Source organism: Mercurialis annua, linkage group LG7, assembly GCF_937616625.2.
Source record: "Mercurialis annua linkage group LG7, ddMerAnnu1.2, whole genome shotgun sequence".
Lineage (NCBI taxonomy): Eukaryota > Viridiplantae > Streptophyta > Magnoliopsida > Malpighiales > Euphorbiaceae > Mercurialis > Mercurialis annua.
This window is the reverse complement of record NC_065576.1, coordinates 15,198,462-15,212,512: the sequence shown is the minus strand read 5'-3', so window position 1 is coordinate 15,212,512 and position 14,051 is coordinate 15,198,462. Positions and strand designations below refer to the sequence as shown.

At 32.5% G+C, this 14,051-nt stretch overlaps 2 protein-coding genes across 2 annotated transcripts; both read right to left on the bottom strand.

Moving 5' to 3' along the window:
* Positions 1–414: 414 nt before the first annotated feature.
* On the bottom strand, positions 415–7,588 carry LOC126655487 (2-oxoisovalerate dehydrogenase subunit alpha 2, mitochondrial-like). Its single transcript, XM_050349700.2, has 9 exons — positions 7,370–7,588; positions 6,550–6,687; positions 6,251–6,433; positions 5,582–5,739; positions 5,266–5,365; positions 4,861–4,972; positions 4,627–4,766; positions 2,225–2,410; positions 415–745 (listed from the first exon to the last, which is right to left on the bottom strand). Exons 1-9 carry the CDS (start codon positions 7,571–7,573, stop codon positions 578–580), a joined length of 1,389 nt encoding a protein of 462 aa, XP_050205657.1. The 5' UTR covers positions 7,574–7,588; the 3' UTR covers positions 415–577.
* Positions 7,589–10,157: 2,569 nt separating this feature from the next.
* LOC126656884 (uncharacterized) lies at positions 10,158–10,788 on the bottom strand. Its single transcript, XM_050351507.2, has 2 exons — positions 10,586–10,788; positions 10,158–10,555 (listed from the first exon to the last, which is right to left on the bottom strand). Exons 1-2 carry the CDS (start codon positions 10,786–10,788, stop codon positions 10,345–10,347), a joined length of 414 nt encoding a protein of 137 aa, XP_050207464.1. The 3' UTR covers positions 10,158–10,344.
* Between the last annotated feature and the right edge of the window lie 3,263 nt (positions 10,789–14,051).

Here is a 14,051-nt window from a genome sequence, read left to right as displayed (position 1 = left end):
TGACATAATTGAAACGAAATCATGCGTTTTAAGACAAATTAAAAAGTTTGGACTTCTGTAAAACTTTCATAAAAAGTTTGACCTTTTTTAGTCATTTGGCCTTAAAAAAAATAAAGGTCAGCAGTTTTTCAACCTATTAGCCTTTACTAATCATCTTGAGACTTAGTTGTTAATTTTATTAAGAAAAAGAAATCTCATTCAAAAAGTCACCAAAGAACCGTTTGAAATTACAATTTGAAGTCACAGAAACAGTTTTTGTAATTTTTTGAAGTGACTATTAGTCAATTTGTTCCAAAATTAATTTTTTTTCAACCTACATTTGGAAAAGAAAAAAAATTCTAATCAGAATACTAGAAGATTTTAATAAAGATAATTTTAAAAAAAAAGTTTTGTTTAAAACTTCAATACCAAAGATCTCCTAAGTACATCACAGCACAAATTATCTTTGAGAGTCTTGATAAAGAAGTTACACATTATTACCTGATTCAAAAATACAATTCTGGTGTTACTTCTAACCTATGATGCACCTTGTTTGCAATTAAATCCCATAGTTGGCTTTATATATAATAAAACGAGTTTACATCGGAAAATCTGGAGGATAGTCTTGCGGGTGTCTCGTGATGGCGTCTCTTAACCTCTTTTCTTGTTCACGGAGGTTGGACGGGAGAACATCATACACATCTTCAAATAAATCCGCCACGGGAGGTTTTTCATTTCTCTCCGCCACTTGAATTACATTTAATATCTGTTCATAATTCTAACATGTTAGAAGATATAGTAACTACAACCACATCCATATCCATTGCATTCAACAAAATCATTAACCTATTCTTTACTTCAGTTCAAAATTTATATAATGAATAAATATTCCATCAAACTCTAATTCCACATATCTGGAATACCAATTCTTTATCAAAATTAAGAATTTTTATTCTTTGCTTATTAATTTTTGGCAAAATGTCTTGAAAAAACACTCAGCCTTCTAACTCTTCAATTATATCCTAACGGTAAAATCGCCAATTTTTTCCAAATCTGCGTCTCACTTTCAATTGGTGAATTTAGACAAAATTGGCGAATTTACAAGGTCATTATATAATTAAAAAGGGGCTAAAGGGGCTAAAAGGTGGGTATTTTATGACATTTTGCCTTAATTTTTTAGGTTCTTCTATTAACAACTTTATCTTTATTATGAATTTAAACATTAACTTTGCATTCCAATCCTAGTCTTGGAAATCTCGACCATAATCTTGAGCCCTAAACCCCAAGACTAGAATAAGGGACCTCAGCCACAACCCTAAATTTTGAGTTCAGATTTATTTAAAATTTATAATTTATAATAGAGAGAATGTGCAAAAATGACCCTAATAATGTACAACCCGTGTCTTGTAAGAACCTCATGTATTTCGGATCTAAAATATGATCCTATCTTGAAAAAACAACAAAAACACAAAAATCAGACGGTGTTAAACAGAAATGTCAACGGAGTTGAGTTTTTTTTATGACGTTTTCGAGATGTTAGGGTCATTTTTGAAATCCGAAATACATGAGGTGCTTACAAGACTCGCGAGCTATATATTAAGGTCATTTTTGCACCTTTCCCTCTATAATATAATATAATATAATATAATGCAAATTTAAATTTAAAATATTATAATTTATATAGAATATTGTCAAATGAACTAAATTATAGAAAAGGAGTAGATAATCTAATAATTTTTTTCATATTCACAAAGATTCTTATGCTATTCTATCTCTATCTCATTCCATGAAGCAAACATAGCCGAAATCTTACTATTTTATCACATTAGTTGCTGAGTTAATTACATAGGAAATAAAAAATGCTCGTTCAAGGATTAGAGCATTCAGGCAGATATGAACAAATATAGATATGTATTTGGCCTAACTGAATCAAGGTTTCTGCATTCTAATGGGAATAACATTTACAAAAGAACATTTCTTTCCTTTTTCTTTATCTCTACACAAGGTTGGATGCGAATAAGATAGTCTTTTAGGGGATGCAAGTGATACTATTGTTCTGATTCTCTACATAAGAATTAAGTAGGAATTTTTTGATACCTAGAGACGAGATTATTATAGAAAACTGCAAATAAGTTGATTTTTCAAAATAATAAAAAAATTTATCTAGAGGATTTACAATTTCAGTAGAACTTTTTAGAATGTTTAGATGTGTAACATAAATTAAGATTGTAGGCATTAGTTTTACCTGCTTCCTCATGCTGCTTCGATGTTCTGACTCGGCGTCACTGCTCCACCAGCCATTATTTTCTATCCATCTTTTGAATCTCATTACAGGATCTCGTTCCAATCTCCACTGCTCAATCTCATCAACTGGACGATACTTTGTAGAATCATCTGATGTGGAGTGATGCCCCACTCGATACGTTAGAGCCTGTTTGAGGTTTAAAAACAAAAGCACAAAATCAATGCAACAAGGCATAATTTTGCATCAAGTAAAAAGTACACGACGGGGATCAAGTTATTTTCTTTGCTTTCCTGTCTTTTGGAAAAGGAAACAGTTACGGGGTTACAACACAAAAGAATTATGGGGTTACACCTCAATTCAATTCACATTAAGCATTAATCCTAAATTAATTGTCGGCTATATGAATAATTTTTCTCTAATGGATACGATTTCAAGACCCATCTTCAGAAAGATCCGAGGCCTTTAATCATCCTGAATCACTCTCCCGCAAGTTAACTTAGGCTTACCTCTTCGTTTCTTTCCTATATCTACTCTAACAAAATCAACTTTTCTAACTTGGTCGTCTCTAGGGATATGATTCACATGTCTAAGCCAGCTTAATCTATATTTCCTCAACTTATCCTCAATAGAAAACTACTCTCACCCTCTTCCTGATATACTTATTATGAATTCTATCAAATTTTCATGTGCATCTTAATGTTTTCATTTGTGGCAAGACTCATCTTAAAGGCATGTTTTCTTTTATTGCCCAACACTCACTACCACACATCATAGCTTGACTTATTGTAGTTCACTATAATTTTCCTTCAGTTTATTTGGGATTGTACGATCACATAAAACTCCCGAGGCACTCCTCCAGTTCAACCATTTGGCTTTGATCCTATGACTAAAATTCTCTTAATATCTTTATTTGTTTTTAGGATTGAGCCAAGATACCTAAAAGGGGTTCTACAAGGTACCTCTACACCATCTAAGATAACTCTACAATCATCACTAAACTTAAATGCATATTGTGCATCTTGGTTCTACTTAAATAATTTATTTCTAGGGTATATCTCCAAATTTCTAACTTTATATTCCATCTATCAGCACGATGGCATATGCAAACATCATGCACCATGGGATGTCTTCTTGCATATGCTTGGTCATTTCATCTATAACCATGGTAAAAATTTATGGCTTCTCATGCTGATACTGGTGATTACTCTTAACCAGAGAGTTAACTGAGACAAGACTGAAGAGACACTGGTGCAATGAAATATCGGCTTGAGACCCCATACTATGGCTTCAGCCACCTTATAAGCATAGTAATGTTAGATTGTATTATATAGCAAAAACACCAATAAACTGAAGAAACAAGGACAGATCAAAGGAAAACTTGCATATTCACGTAAATTTAGTTGTGATGTATTTTTAACTTTAAAAATATGATCGTAAGACTTGTTATTTTATAACTCTTACTTAGATGATTTTATTTATCGTGCTTGAATCATATATTTTCAATATTCTGTTATATTTTTTATTTCACTACAACATAAATTTATGCTGAAAAAACTTTAACTTCTTCGTCATCTATTTCATGGACAGTTGCATCATACCTACATCTACAACCTTTCAACTACCTTTCAAAGAACACTTTAAAGAATGAAAGCAGCTCGTGGCTTCATCACTCCTTGAGAGGTTGTCAATAGATGTATGTATGCCTTGACATTATGCATGTTATCATATACAACTACAACTAAACCAAATGATCGATCTTTCATTTCATCCTTATGAACTTCTACGAGTTTTCAGTGCCCCCAAGTAATTTGCTCGACTAGCACTTAAATTTTTCCTTTTTAAATTGCTTCTGTGAAAACCATATTCCCCAGGGAGGTGTACCTGTTGCTGCCATGTTGTGAAGTAAGTGTAACTGATTGGTTCCTCCTCCCACATCTCTAGAGAAGCTAGCAACCAATTCTTGTCTAAGATAAAGTCAATATGGAAACACTTAATAAGGTAGAACAACAAGTACGCTTCCTTTGAAAATGTCATATTTACTCAACTGAAATATATAAAAGCAGTTGAGGAATAAAAAAGTTTGGGCGCCAATCGAGGAACTAGATTGGGAAGTTGAAAAACCCACACAAATTCAGAATGATGGCATGAAAGCTTAGTTGTATGACCTTATTATAGTTGTCAAAGGTAACACACAGAATGTCAAGTGTAATGAAATTAAAATGTAATAACATAATGTTGAAAACAAATGACTAAAGGACAATAGCTAACAGCCTAACATCATCCAAGTAAAAATTAAGACAGAAATAGAATAATAATAATTATAATAAGAGATAAAGGTAAACAGACAAACATTATAATTATGTTCCACCAAGATTTTTTACTTTAATTTAAATAGCTACTACCTCAATTAAAATTGGTCTATTTTCGTTGATGGCCATTTCACGAGCTGCGGAAACTGCACTATACATTGCAAGAGCATCATTTCCGTCAACACGAATACTTCGTACTCCATAAGCTTGTCCTCTAACAACAATTCCATCACCTGTCAAAAATAGAACGCCAGAAAGAAATACTTACATAAGGACAAGCTTTGTACAAATAAAATTTCAACTCTAAATTTGCTAAGAGAAGAATACTTCGAAATTGATCTGAAACAGGGGTACTAATAGCCCATCCATTGTTCCGACAGATAAATATAACCGGTGCCTCCATGACGGCAGCAAAGTTTAAAGCAGCATGAAAATCTCCCTAACAATAATTTATCCATTAGAAATTTTAAACACAACACAAGATACATAGGGACTAATGGATGAACTATTTAAAAATTTGAAATAAAAAAAATTATAAATGGAGCAGCTCAGTAAGAAATAGTAAGGAGTTCCAAACAAATTTTAGAGTAAAACTAATAAATCCAGAAATGTCATCATGACAGCTTTAGATGATACTCCGGCAAATAATAAAAATGGATGCAAAGAAGATGATCAAACATGAGCTTGAGAAGATCTTATTTTTATATAAAGGACTAGCAGTGATAAATATACCTCGCTTGAGCCACCATCACCAAAATAAGTGACAACACATGCATCTTTGTGATCCATCTTTAGAGAATATGCAGCACCAACTGCATGAGGAAGCTGTGAACTGGAGAGCAGCAAGAAACAGTTTCAGTACAATAAGGAACTCAAAAGGTTCTAACAACAAATAAAGTTTATTTGTAACAACGAGTGAAAGTTTATTTGTAACAACGAATGAAAGTTTAATATCTTACAAAATAAGGAACTCATAAAAGGTTTGTAACAACAAATTAAAGTATAAGATCTTACACAATGATGCTACAATGAAGGTTCTATATCTTACGCAATTGTAGATGCTACTGTGAAATAATTGTGCCTTTTTGAACCATAATGGGCAGGCATCTGCCTGCCTTTGCAATTATCTTCTCTGTTACTAAAACACTGATTTGCAAATTCTTGAAGAGTAAAACCACGCCATAACAGAAGTCCTGGTTCTCTATACTGCATGGAATATGCAGGAAACTCGATTATTATTATAATATTCATCGAAATAGTTGCTGCAGCTACAGGTTGAAGAAGGTGGGTGCTTGAGGTAATTTTTGTCAAATACCACAAACATAGAGAAACCTTCTATAAATGTAAATGCTATTGTTTTGATTTGTACTAGAGAAAAAGAGAAGGAACTGGAGAGAGACCAATGCACAGAAATAAATTGGCAAAAAAGGAATCGGCAAATGTACTCGTAATGTACAATAAAATTAAATAATGAAAATTGATGCTGATGTAATCATAGAAATCATTTTCTCCATAATGTTAGTCTTGCTAATCAGAATACTTGCTAAGTTAGTGGTAAGAGCCGTTAGAGATGCAGATATAGGTTATAAACAGTTCAAGAGAATCCACACATTCTGATTCAGATTTACAAGGACTAAAAATGCAAAGCAACAATAAACGCAACAATGCAAAGGTGAGTAAGCATGTATGTCTGAGAGAGAGAGAGAGGTGGTTGAACCTGAGGGACAACAAGATCGTCATTTGTGAGGGCAGCCGCAGATGCAATATTGATGGCCTCTTCTCCAGTTGCAGTGACATAGAAAGAAATTCTTCCTTGCCTCTGTGCTTCATAGAAGATGGTGTCCATAGTTTGAAGCGTCACCATATCACAGTACATTTTTCTAGCAATCTCCCTGCTGACCTATTCAAACTACAACCTGTAAGAAAATTGTGTGCTCAACGGTACACGAAAATGAAAAACACGTATTTAAAACAGAAGAAAGGATAAGGAATAGCAAAGATAAGAATTAAACATACTCCTATAAAGCTGCTATCGTTTATGAGCTGACCATTGTCATCAAGGACACGGTAACATGGAATACGCTCCTCAAGAGATTCAGATAAGAAGCTCATTTGAGGGGTGAAGGCAACCTTTCCTCCTGGGAAATCCAAAATCTGTAATGGGAATGAAAATGTTAAGAAGTAGAAACACATAAGGTCCATGTTTAAAGCAAATTGAAGTATCAAAGGGCTGCACTGAATGGTCCAGTGTCTGTTGCAGAGTGATAATTATAGATGAAACTGAAACATATTTGAACAACTTTTTTTTTGGTGACGAGGACTCACTCTACTGAGCCGAAACTCAATATCATTGTCAAACCCCGGGATGTGGACCGCCCGCAAGCCCACATACTTGGTAATCCCGGACTATAATGGTCAGCAATCCAACCTTAACCACTCCATATTAAGAAAAGGCGTAGCCGGGGTTTGAACCCGCGACCTTTGGCGCCCAGATGGCTAGAGGCTTAGACCACTAGACCAAACCCGTGTGGGCATGTTTGAACAACTTGTTTATGCATTTTGTCAAATTCTACATTAGAGTGTCGAAACCAATACACATTCCAGATAATGATTCACACATAATGACCAAATAAATCATGCATAACACTGCAACATCTTACAATTTCAACCTTAAATAATCCATCAAACATTAGAAACTATTTTTCAAACAATTGATTGAATAATATAGTTCCAATTGTATATCTTTTAACACCTTATGGTTGTAAATTTACACTTTGAAACTGAGAAAAATATACTACTTCAAATCAAATTTAATCACAAACCCAATTGCTAATACCTTTTGATAGCTGTGGGCTTTGGTGGATTCAAATCGACGACACCTTTTGTTAATGTAATTGGCAGCATCTGGAATTGCCATTACAGAGATCCTTGATTTTACATACTTAATAATGTGCTTTGAATTTCTAGTGCATAGAGCCATTAGAAATAAATGAATGTTATTCTGCTGATTAATTGCCCAGGAAGAGAAGTGATTTCTCATGTGAATATGCTACTTCACTTACTTCCAAAAAGGAAAGGCTTAATTCATTCTTTGATCCTCGAACTTATATTCATTTACCCATCTGATCCTTTATCTTTCAATTTCATCTATTTGACACGTCAACTTGTAACTTTTACCTACTAAACCTCTAAAATTGTTATTTTTATTAGTTGTTTAACTCATTCTTATCCACGTGGGACAAGCGTTTGGTTACAAACAAAAAAGAGTGTTTATCCCATGCAACCGTTGTGCCACGTCATTTTTACATTAAGCCAATGAGCATTTCCGATAGGGAATCTTTTAATTATTACTCATTTTTTTAACATTTAATTCACATGGCTAACGCACAATTGGTTTGTTGCACGAATGACATGGCGCAACGGTTGCGTGCAATAATTTTTCAACAAAAAATGGTGGGCCCTAAAACTTAAGCTGATGTGTCATATAGTTTAATCTTTTGACATTCCAACTTAATTTTTTTATATAATTTTTTTATGGAAATTACAAAATTTACTTTATATAATTAGCAAACTTTTAATTTTTAAAATCAATTATTTTTAAAATTTTATGAAAATAACTTTTTTACCTTTTTAAAAAAGAGAAAAATGAAAAATAAATTGAAATATAAAGTATAAACTGAAATATTAAAATTTGTAAATTTTAAATTTCATTTTAATTTTTATATATGAAAAAATAAAATCAACTGTAAAAGTAAAAGTACTTGATGGAGTCTGCCTTTTGAACCGGTGAATGAGACCTGCAAAATAGGGTAGAAGCTAACCGGACGGTGATTGTCCGATTAACTCTCTGATGCTAAAGTCATTTTAGAGTTTTTAGCAGCGTTTTGAGTATATATATGTAATTGTGTTTTTAGGCATACCTCATGCTCCTTTTATAATAGATGATTGCATACCTGGAAGTGTTGTAGTAGGAAGGTGAATCCTACTTTGTAGGAATTGACCATGATTTGGCGTGATTTTTCTTATTCAGACATGAGTCATATTTAATAACGTATTCCTAAATAGTCTCGTTTTCCTAAGTTAGAGCTTATCTTCCTAAGTTGGAGTTTGTATCCAAATAGGAAGGTACTTCATCTTATATATTGAATCCCAGAATCAACGCGCTTTGGCCGAGTCCTAAGGGATTCGGTCTTCATCTTGTTGAATGTCATAATGGCGAATTCTATGGATTCTGCCGTCTTACTTATATATTGTTCTTCTGATGGGAGTCTGGTATCACCTGAGAGTGGGTCTCCTGTGACTCGGCTCCATTGTAATTAAGGTAGGATTCGGTATCTATCAGTACTTAATATATATTTTTTAAACTACAAATAAAAATACGTTGTTAATATTTATTTAAAGAAATTATGTTTGATATTATTTTTTCATAATTATGAATTTTTTGTTTTAAATTATATATATTGTTTAAGTGTTTTTATCCTTTCACCCATTTGATCTTTATATTTTTTAGTTTGACCCATTTGACCTCTCTTTTTTCGAGTTTGGTGATGTGTCTAGATCGGTTACAGTCTAAACAACATTCTTCGCCACATCGGGGTATTTATGCCTCACTCTTTTTTTAGAGGTTAAATAAGCAAAATTTACAAATTGAGATGTCAAAAAGGTTAAACTGAAAGATGAGAGATTAGATGGGTAAATTGATATAAGTTTAGGGGTTAAAATTATATTAAATCTTTAAAGTATCCAAGATTATTACAAATTTTACTAGAACTGCTCGTTTTTTTTTATCAAAAGCTTGTGATTATACCTCACTTGTTTTACTTTTTTTTTCGTTTACCCCTCAAATTTTTAAAATCAGCAATTTTAACCCATCTTTATAAATAGGGTAATCTACACAAATCTCTTAAAAGTGAATCGGATTTTGCTAGTTTTACTTTGAAAATTTATTACACGTATAAAATTTTATTTTTAAAAGAAGTTTGTAGATCAAATTATGCATACATGGTAAGTTCTTAGGTGAAAATAAATAAATTCCAATTGCCACCTAAGCATTTTGGCCGGAAAATATTAAAATGAAAAAAAATAAAAATTCAATAATAAAAAAAATAGTTCAGTTGAAATGAAAAAACTTAGAAACTTCAATAACCTGCATGATCAATTATTTGTAAGCCTCTTTAGATAAATACAAAAAAAATTAAAAATACTATCTCAAAGTTTGTTTTTGAAAAACAATTTGTATGTTTTTTTTGTAAAAATGACTTTTAAAAATAATTTTTTTAATCTCAAAATATGATTTTCGTTAATCAGCAGTATACTAACAGGTTACTAACGGTATATACTAGAATATAATTTATGTTTTATATGCAAAATTCAAGTTTACTAAAAATTTATTAACGATATACTAAAAATTAATTAACTATAAGTTTATCAGCGGTTTACTCATGGTATTCTAAAAATAAAATTATTATTTTGTTAAAAGTATAGTTTGTTTAAAATACATAATTCAAGTTTACCAAACGGTTTACCACCAATTTATAATATATTCAAAATAAAAATTATTACAAGTTCATAAACGGTTAACCCACCGTCTAACAATATACTAAAAACAAGATTATTGGTGTACCATTAGTACACCATTGGTTAACCAATAACAAACTATTACAAATTTAAACCTCAATTTCTATTAAACTAGTTGAAAATTCTATTACAAATACCTCCGCCTTTACCACCGCAACTGCCACCGTCAGAAATAAACCTATATCGTCTTTTTTTAAATCTAAAATTATTGGTTAACCATAAGTTAACCATTGGTCAACCATCAGCAAACGGAGATTTTTCCCAGCTAGATATGTAGATAAAAGCGTTGTACCCAAGACTTATTAATCCTTCAATAACAATGTTCCTGCAAAAATCGTCTTTACGCTTACAGATCTTGTTCTTATCGACGATTCTCGCAGTGTCGGCTAGTAAATTTCTCTCAGAAACACTTGAACACGGGACCAAACTCCGCTCAATATAAATCATTTAATCAATTAACACTACAGTTCAAAACAAAAATTGATCAAATGCAATTATAATCACTAATACCTTCAGAATTTCCATTGCTTCACTAGAAGAAATAAATTTAGAGGATGAATCACCGAAACAGTCGAATTCATCGTCAGAGTTATCGCTGCAATTTCCGGTGAAGCAATTGCATCGGTTCCGGCTACATCTAACCGTGTCAGATGGCGTCTTTTCGTTGCTGTCCTCCATAAACCTAGACACTGCCGCCTACAGACGGTCGTTTGAGAGGGAGAAGGTAACCTTGAAGGTGGGTGCTTCAGTGGTTGTCGTTGCCGCTTGGCTTCTTTAGTGGTGGCGGAGGGCGATTTCCGGTGAAGAAATTGGAATCATGTTGGTAATGAAGTGATGCCATTTGAATTAACGATCCCAACAAAAATCCATTGAATTAAATTAGGGTTAGGGTTTGGATTTAAAAGAAGGGAGCTGAAATATGCAGTTGACGTATTTATCAAAAATAGAAAGCATAAAATTCAAAAAAAAAAAGAGAAAACATAAATAGCTAAAACTTAGCAACGTATTTATCTCATTATTTTGGCTAATAACCATGTTTTCTCTAATTAAGCCTTAGGCCAAACCCATCCTGAAGTTTCTCTACTCTTCACTTTTTTTTCATTAGGTACCTTTACTTTATTTTCTTCTTATCAAGTCCTTTTACTTTCATTTTTGTTGTTTTTATACCCCTAGACGTAGAGATGTGGAGAGTGTGCTACACTCTCCGTTAAATAATTACGTGTCAAAATAAAAAAAAATATAGCTAAAATATAAGGATCAAATAACACTTTTTTCCAAAAAAAAAAAGACTTCTTCTTTCCTCCATTAATGGAGGAGAGACAACAAAGGCTTCCTCCATTTGGAGGAAACAAGCAGGTCTCGTTTCCTCCATAATGGAGGAAACGAGATCTGTTTCCTCGATTAATGGAGGAAACGAGATCTGTTTCCTCGATTAATGGAGGAAACGAGATCTGTTTCCTCCATTAATGGAGGAAACGCTCGTTTCCTCCCATGGAGGAAACGAGATTCACCTGGAGGAAACGGGCAGGTTTCCTCCATTAATGGAGGAAACGGGCAGGTTTCCTCCATTAACGTTTCCTCCATTAATGGAGGAAACGGGCAGGTTTCCTCCATTAATGGAGGAAAAAGCCACCACTTTTCAGTGGTGGCCGGTATAATTTTTTTTTTTTGGGTATTGGTATTTAAAAAAAATGAAATGAAATTTAATTTAATTAAATAAAATTTATTTATTAATTTAATTTAATTTAAGTTTGGGTTTGATTTTGTTTTGTATGATAAGTACAAGGGTTTTATTGTATTATAGACTAAATACAATAGGTTTAATGTATTTTCATTTTATTTTTAAGATTAAAATGCCATTTTTTATTTTTCGTCACTCTCAGTAACGGAGAGTGTGTTGCACTCTCCGAATTCCATCCATAAAAAGGTGTAATAACAACGAAAACAAAAGTAAAAGGACTCGATAAGGAGAAAATGAAGTAAAAGGACCCAATAACAAAAAAGTGATGAGTAGAGGGACCTTTTTTTTGGTCAATCAACCAAAGGAGCAAATATATTGCAAAATAGGCCCAATTACAACTCCCAACTGGGAAAAAGCAGCTAACTAATTACAAACTCTGCAGACAGCAGACAACAGAACAACTAAGATAATCAAGCTACTACACAGATAGCCAAACTAACTCATTTTGCTCCTCACATCATTAGAAATTCTAGCACAGATCTGATCTCTGTTTTGCACTTTCTGATTAAAAACTGCATCATTCATGGCTCTCCATAAGTGATAGACTGTGGCATTGAACCATAATCTTCTGGCCTTAGCTTTTAATGATGTTCCTTTAGCTCTTCTAGTCAGATAGCTAACTTCTCTTCTCCAACTAAACTTTTGTCTGCTTTCATTAGAATTTCTAAGAGTTTTTCCCAAACATCATATGAGAAAATGCAATCAAAGAACAAATGCTCTATGCTTTCAATTTGAGAGTTACAGAGAGGGCACACATTACTTGTAGTAACTCCCCATCTCTGGAGCTTGTCTTTTGTATTAAGACTACCCATGATGGCCAACCAAGTAATAAAAGAGTGTCTGGGAATCATACCAGCAAACCAGACAATTCTGTGCCAAGAAACTTTCCTTTGCTCATGGATTAGACTTCTCCAAGCACTGTTTACACTGAATACTCCATTAGCTTTACCTTTCCATTTGATGCTGTCTAAGACATCTGGGGTCATACTGCTGTTTTCTTCTATGAATTTCCAGGCATTTAAGGTAGTATCATCCATTGGGTCAGGAAGCACCCATTTGTTACCTCTCCATAAGTCAGAAACTTTGGCCATCTTAGGAATGTCAGCATCCTTCAAGTTAAGATCTGGGAACCTATCTTTAACTGATCTCCCCTTTAACCAAGGGTCATGCCAGAAGGTAAATGATTTCCCATCTCCCAAATCATACTGGAATAAATGTTTAACAGACTATGATTTTCAGGATCTGCCTCCAAACCCAAGAGCTTTCATAAGGTTTGTCAATACCCCAGAAACTGAGTCTCTTTAATTTGTTGAGGAAATTACACCATTTACCAAAAAAAATGAAAATAATTACAAAAGTATATGTTGACTTTTTTTATTTACAAAAATATTAATAATATTTACAAAAGTACAAAAAAATAAAAAATAATATCAAACATACGGTGTATACTGTGGGTATAATGTTAGTATACTAATAAACTAACATTATTTCAACATTGTACCAAAATTATACCAACATTATACATACTGAGATTTTATTAATATTAAATAAAAATTTACCAAAATTACATCAAATCGTATACTGAAAATTAAATTAATAATATACCAAAATTATACCATCAGTATACCAAGAGTATACAAATTTTCTAGTTCATTACCAACTATAGTGAAAAATACACATAAAAAAAAATACATGTTATCAACTAGAAAATATATATAAAAATTTATAATCAATATACCAAAAATATACTGAAATTATACCAATAATAAACCAAATATTATTTTTAAATTATCTGATTTATAGTTTTAATATTCCAAAATTATACCATAATTATACCGACATTATACAAATCGTACTTTTGTAATTAATTTTCATTTTTTGATACTTTTGTAATTAATTTTAAATCAGTCGTATTTTTGTAAATAAAAAAAGTTTACAAGTACTTTTGTAAATATTTTTAAAATTTTAGGTACTTTTGTCATCGTCCCTAATTTGTTAGCAGATACCCAGGAGGCCCATAAGGTAGCCTTTTGAGAGACAATGCCCCAAATTTGTTAGCAGATATCCGTAATCCATGTATGTGCATTCTTTCTTGTTCTACCTTGTTAGTTGTTTTTGTAAATTCTTTCTCAAGCAACACAAGTGCTTTTTTTTGGTGATTGAAAAAAAACATTAGTGCAATCATGTGATTTCCTCGAAC

Excerpts from the sequence above, each read along its gene's own strand:
- LOC126655487 (XM_050349700.2), bottom strand. The coding sequence starts at position 7,573 with ATGAGAAATCACTTCTCTTCCTGGGCAATTAATCAGCAGAATAACATT. Across the intron at positions 6,434-6,549 it reads ACGATAGCAGCTTTATAGGA|GTCAGCAGGGAGATTGCTAG; the intron begins GTATGTTTAATT and ends TAGTTTGAATAG. Across the intron at positions 5,740-6,250 it reads ACGATCTTGTTGTCCCTCAG|TATAGAGAACCAGGACTTCT; the intron begins GTTCAACCACCT and ends TATTCCATGCAG.
- LOC126656884 (XM_050351507.2), bottom strand. The coding sequence starts at position 10,788 with ATGGAGGACAGCAACGAAAAGACGCCATCTGACACGGTTAGATGTAGC. Across the intron at positions 10,556-10,585 it reads ATTGCATTTGATCAATTTTT|GATTTATATTGAGCGGAGTT; the intron begins GTTTTGAACTGT and ends AATTGATTAAAT.